Genomic DNA, 6,316 nt, shown 5'->3' with positions numbered 1-6,316 from the left:
ATCACGGTTAGTTATAGAGTATTAATTAACCGCTTTCAAAAAAGCTTCGTTGCAGTTTAATTGGGAAATGTGCGTTAGGTTTGCATATTTTTTATGTGACAAAAAGGCACAGCTTGTACACGAGGTCGCTTAGCCTTTCATCAGCCACCACTGCATGCTACGCTCACGCACTATGATAAATAGGTAGACAGGTCGTGATGAAAATTTGCCGGGATCTGCGAACACGTGCCAAACTGCGCCTTATCACCTTCTTATAAATCCAGAGCTATGTATTGTTAGGCACGCAAGCTAGAAAGGACGCGCATGCGCAGTGCCGCGTCTCGACACTAGGTGCTGGTTTGGGCAGAGGGCGTAGTAATGCGCCTTGCCACGCCCTCGTAGACTGCGTAAAGTATGACCGCCAATGCACTGTCCTGCCCTGGGAAATAACCGAATGCACGGTACGTACGGGACGGGCGACAATTACCGGGAAAGAAACAGCTGGACCCCACTTTAAGATGTCGAGTAGCAGTTGCAACGTGGACCAGGGTACAAGCAGGTGAGCTTCCGTTGAACCTAGACATGCTGTCACATGCAGATTGCCAAACGTTTAGCTTATTTTTCCGTCAAAATTTGTAGCCGAAATCTTATGGGTTTTGCTCACCGTGGCTGCTGCTGCTGTCTTCGTGAATACAGCTCACACACAAAAAAAAGAATTGCCATGTGGAATTGGCTTGCACGTAGCCCTAGCACATCGGCAGTCATACCGGAGCTAGCGCCTAAGAAATTACTTAGTCAACGAACCCGCCCTATCTAATATCCTTTACCGATCAAGCGCAGGCTCTAGATTGTCTTGTTTTGATGAAACGAAGCTCTCTAGGCTTTAGGGTTTCGTGTGCTTACCCGGTTAATTTATTGATAAGTATGCTGGGCAAGTCCTGCACCTACGCCAATACTATACCTACACATCGCCAAAAGCACGATGTGATTATTGGGCTCGTCGTAGTGAGCGACTTAGGATCACTTTCTACCCCAAGGGGTTCTTAACGTGAAGTCCACGGAACACTGGTGTTATGAGGCCCCAATCGAAATGCAGCCGCAGCAGCAGGTTTTTGATCACGCCACCTCTGGCTTAGCAGCGCAGCGCCAAATTCGCAAAGCCGCCACGACAAGCAATATTAACTCTGTCTTATCGCGGAAAAGTCGTGAAGTGAACTTAGCCAATCTCGGATACAAAGTAATCTACGTGTCGTGTGGTTGGGGGTTCCGTGTCTTGCTGATTTTGACGAGCAGGTGCGTAATTGTTGCGCTGCTGCAAGCTTTGCAGAAGATGTCTCATAGCCGCATCGTGAAAGCGTACCTTAATATAGGCTTGAAAAAGCTCGCTGGTGCTCCATTCAATTTTGCTTGAATAGATAAAGGCCCAGTCGTTATTTTGCACCTGATACATACGCATCCACGCGAGCCGACAAAATGTTCGCGCTGATAAGCGCAATTTTGCTTACGCTCTTCTGGGTGCGACAATAGATAGAAATGTACCTGTATTGGAAAAATAGCTGCCAGTTTCAGTTTATTTGATTACATAAAGCGGCAAGATGGCCGTTCTAATATGTGATGACTCATCACAAATTGCACTACATTCGAGGTATGCAGCGTCAAACTTGCGGTAAAAACGCACTGCTGTTCCATTTACTTTTCTTAGGAAGATTCTTAGTCGATGAAGCACGAACATAACTGGGACGAAAATGTATTTCATCGACAATCACGCGGATCAATATATTGGATCTGCTGACATCCTGAAAGTTCGTTCGAAGTGGATTCGCCTTGATAATGCACTGGATGCAATTTTTGCATTGCAATATGTGCCGTCAAGAATTAATTAATAATAATTATAACTTCTTGTTAAATTGTCATACATACATTTTGATCGCTTCTGCAGAGACTGAGAAAGGTCAAGGAAAGACGGGGAGGTTAATCAGGGATGATATTCGGTTGGCTGCCCTGTGTCGGGGGAGCAGCATAAGGGTGCCATAAGTGAGAGAAAAGTATATAATAGCTGTCTTACCAGTACTCACCTACGGGGCAGAAACCTGGAGGCTTACGAAAAGGGTTCTACTCAAATTGAGGACGACACAACGAGCTATGGAAAGAAGAATGATAGGTGTAACGTTAAGGGATAAGAAAAGAGCAGATTGGGTGAGGGAACAAACGCGAGTTAATGACATCTTAGTTGAAATCAAGAAAAAGAAATGGGCATGGGCAGGACATGTAATGTGGAGGGAAGATAACCGATGGTCATTAAGAGTTACGGACTGGATCCCAAGGGAAGGGAAGCGTAGCAGGGGGCGGCAGAAAGTTAGGTGGGCGGATGAGTTTAAGAAGTTTGCAGGGACGGCATGGCCACAATTAGTACATGACCGGGGTTGTTGGAGAAGTATGCGAGAGGCCTTTGCCCTGCAGTGGGCGTAACCAGGCTGATGATGATGATTATGAAGTGAGAGCGAGAAAAATAAAAAAAGACACACACATACATACGACACAGAATTGTTTCCTTAGGCACAGTAACGCAGTTTGAGAAGGCGTGTTCCTAATGTTACGCCGTGTCACCGTTCACACCTACGTCACACAGTGTACAATCACAATTTGTCGCAAAGTCCCGCGTATTTTGAGCAACTTAGTAGAGCCTTTATGGCGGATCGCAATGATCTTGCCTTAGGCCAATTTCCAAGGATGTCTTCTATTAGTGGGCGCTTGTCCAGTTGGTGTAGGGTGGCTTAGAGGGCTGATCTTGGGGGGTCGAAACGAGGGCAGTTCCAAAGAAGGTGTGCGATTGTGCCATTGCTCCCACCGAAGTCACAGAGTGGGCTGTTGGCCATCGCCATAAGAAAGGAGTGCCATTTGAAAATGCTGCTCCAAGCCATAGACGGATTTGAAGGGTGCAGTTACGTCGCGGAAGGTCGGGCGGAATATGGAGCTGAAAATAAGGGTCCAGGGTATGAAGGCGCGCCTTTGGGAATTCCAATGAATTGCACTGAGCTAATGTTAGTTCACGCGCAGGTGCGGAACGTTTTTTCCTGCGTCGGCTCTTGAAGACGGCTCGTGAAATTGACGTTAGCGTCCGGCAGTAACCCAGCGCAATGAAAAAAGCTATGCTATGTGACATAAGTGAGTTTTAAAACTCTGTGATTAAAACAAAGACACGGTAAATGGGGGCTCAGCAATCTTAAGAAGCACAGTTCGTGATCATTGCACTTCTTACCTGTCTTCCTTTGAGCGTGCAGCAAACGTGTTCCCGTTAATGTCTAGCATAGTCTAGTATCTTCTCCGCGTGGACCTTAGTGGCTCCCGTTTTGCCGGGAGAGCACAATGCTGACATATTGCGGGAACAGGAAAGTTGTAGAACTGGCTTTACGCATACTCACCCTTCGAATGTACAAAAACATGGGAAAGCACTGTATTGAAAAGCAGACGCTTTTTATTGCCACTTTATGCCTTTTTCGGGCGACGCTTTCCGCCCCACTAACAACCTGGGACTGCATTGGGACTTTCTCCACTGTTATCGTTGACTCTATGTAGATTGTGTTTCACCCTGTGTGTGTGTATATATAATATATATATATATATATATGTATATGTGTGTGTGTGTGTGTATATGTATGTATATGTGTGTGTGTGTGTGTGTGTGTGTGTATGTATATATATGTGTGTGTGTGTGTGTATATGTATGTGTATATATATACAGACACCTTGTGTAATTTCATTACATGCATGACACGAATTCTGGAAGGCACGCGAGCACAAACGATAAATAGCCGACGCCCCTGACCGTGACAAGATTTCGACGATCTGTGTGTGTTCACGTCCCTAACTTATTACTGTGGGCACAGTTTCACATCATAAAGACTGTTTTGTGGCTGGTCGATGTGCGCTCGGGCCTCTTTTATCGCCGTCAAGGGATAACAACGATAACGTAAATTACGGGCTTTGAAATTTCTGCTGTCGTGTAGCACACAAAATGAAAGGGTTACAGGCATACCACTTATTGGGTTTTAGCATCGTTCAACACGGATCGATGGCTCCAAGTGAGAACGTGCTTTTGAAATTTTCTGTTCTTAAATTTCGGTGAACAAGGCGATTGTTCCTTGGCGCCAAATCCATCATCGGAAAGCGCCGGCACTGTCAAATAAGTGTCCGTTGCAAAGGCGGTAGCACTCGAGAGTAGTAGGTTTTTCTGCAAACAACTCCTCGATCCCAAAGATCGGCTCTTTACGGCTAAGTTTCACTGATGAAGCGCCCTCCCGATTTGTTCTCTCGCAGAGTTCCCGAAGAAACCAGGGAAGCCGCGTCGCAGCAGCGAGACAACCAGGCTGCCAACAGAATCCAAGAGTGCCAAGTGTGTGGGTTCGGTTTCACCGACGCGAAGGCCTTTCAAAAGCATGCCGCTGACCACTGGCTTGGGAAAAACTACAACTGTCCCGAGTGTGGTAAACTGTTTATGAAGAATTATCAGCTCACGAGGCATTTAAGCACGCACGGCGAACCGTCCTTTGAGTGCGGCGTGTGCGGCAAAAAATTTTATAGCATAGATGCCCGCAGGTTCCACATGATTTCATGCCACGTGGGCGTGCAGGACTGAGAAGCCGTCGAAGGGTCTCCTTAGCCCGGCAGCAGGCGCCACGAAATTGGACGAGCACGCCGGGATGCACCGTGGCCCCTGACGGTGGCATCGGCATCGCTACAGCCGGATATTCGCCCTGGAGGAGTGACTTCTCTGGATGCCACGCTGGCGCCAAGATCCATAGTGTGCTTTCGCAGAACTTGCGGTCTGGGCCTGAACTGTTCTAGCTGTGAGCTAACTTTCTGACAAACAAAACTGGGCTAATCATTGCTTCTGACTACGGCTGACAAATGCCTGCCAATAAAGTTCTTACAGTGGTTATCTCGAGGAATATTGTGCGCCACCTGTTTGATTTTCTTCGAAGAACGAGTTCGTTCTGCGCAGTCCTCTTGCCATGGTTAAAATAAATTCACATGCCTACTTGATTGAGCAAAATTGCGAGATATCTTTCTTGGAAAAAATGGCAGTAAGGGTATTTATAGGAGAGTTCTTAATAGTGAAGTTAGGTAAAGTGCCGCCCTGATTTTCTTGAGCCTTGCTGGTAACGTCATCATTCGTTTTAGTGCCCTGCATTGTACAAACAAAGCTGTTAAAGATGGTACACATTCATTCAATGGCGGAAACTCAAGACTCCGCCCGGCGAAGGTGATGCGGAAAAAAAGCTACACTAGGCTTAGGTCGAGCATGTATCTAATGATCAAAGAAAACATTGCTGTGGCTAATCAATGGACTTTAATGATGATGCTTCATTGGCATCCCCTTCATAACGGTGTGGACAGTCATCTAGTCGGTTTGATTTATCAGGTGTACTGTGCATGCTTTCATTCCAGGGTTTCTGTATAAATCTCGATAATCCTTTTTTTTTTCTCGAAGCTTCTCTATCTTCCTTGTATCGCTACGTAGACTTGCAACGAATCAGGTCGTATCAATTTCTTTCCTGCTTATCAATACTCTTATCGTCTTTTGGTTTCTGCGATTGCTGATCGGTTGATGCTTCCAGCCATTTTAAATTGGAGCGCCTTTGGAAGGTTTGTGTTACCGCCAGGTCAAACTGGGTAAATTCTTTCGCATGCCATTAGGTGGTGCCAAGTGGTCTCTCCAATTATGTTGCAGCATTCAAATGTCTCATGTTGTTGCGAGACATGGCAACCAGCTCGAGCCTCAAATAATGCAAGCCAGTAGCCATTGTGTTATCCAACAGGTTTTTCTTCGAAGTTTCATTATCCCCATTCCTGTAAATGTCCCTGGTCTATTTTTTCATTCTTTAAAGCCAATTTGGAGTCTCTACTTCTCGCCTCAGCCACCGTGCTTGCTTATTGGCTACGGTGTTCAGCTGCTAAGCGTCAGATCACGCTATCGAATCCCGGTTACGGCGGTCGTATTTTGACGGAGGTGAAATACGAAAACACCCGTGTACTTAGAATTAGCTGCACGTTAAGGAAACCCAGGTGGTCTCCATTTCCATAGTCCCTCATTACGGCGTGCCTCATGATCAGATAGTGGTTATGGCACGTAAAACCCCATTATTTTTTTATTGTTGCTATCATTCCTTCTCATGAGTTCCGCTTGTCGCTTTACATTTTAAATTACACGTTAGTTTGTTGCAAAGTTTCTCAACTTCCTTGTCCATTTTGTATCCACGCATTTTTAAGTAAAGGCAGTTGCGCATTCCTTTACAGTGCACTCTGCGGATGCGCAGTGGCTAGGGCCATCTCGAGG

At 46.1% G+C, this 6,316-nt stretch overlaps 1 protein-coding gene across 1 annotated transcript; it reads left to right on the top strand.

Annotated features, from left to right (window-relative positions):
- Positions 1 to 368: 368 nt before the first annotated feature.
- On the top strand, positions 369 to 5,012 carry LOC142559575 (zinc finger protein PLAGL2-like). Its single transcript, XM_075671156.1, has 2 exons — positions 369 to 538; positions 4,297 to 5,012. The coding sequence occupies exons 1-2, from the start codon at positions 498 to 500 to the stop codon at positions 4,613 to 4,615; spliced, it is 360 nt and encodes a 119-aa protein (XP_075527271.1). The 5' UTR covers positions 369 to 497; the 3' UTR covers positions 4,616 to 5,012.
- The last annotated feature ends 1,304 nt before the right edge of the window (positions 5,013 to 6,316 follow it).

This window comes from Dermacentor variabilis, chromosome 10 (genome assembly GCF_050947875.1).
Source record: "Dermacentor variabilis isolate Ectoservices chromosome 10, ASM5094787v1, whole genome shotgun sequence".
NCBI lineage: Eukaryota > Metazoa > Arthropoda > Arachnida > Ixodida > Ixodidae > Dermacentor > Dermacentor variabilis.
Note: the sequence above shows the minus strand (reverse complement) of the source record. Positions and strands in the feature narration are given on the sequence as shown.

Bases quoted from the DNA above. Each gene is read 5' to 3' on its own strand.
- LOC142559575 (XM_075671156.1), top strand. From the start codon at position 498: ATGTCGAGTAGCAGTTGCAACGTGGACCAGGGTACAAGCAG. The intron at 539-4,296 runs GTGAGCTTCCGT...GTTCTCTCGCAG, and splicing joins GTGGACCAGGGTACAAGCAG to AGTTCCCGAAGAAACCAGGG.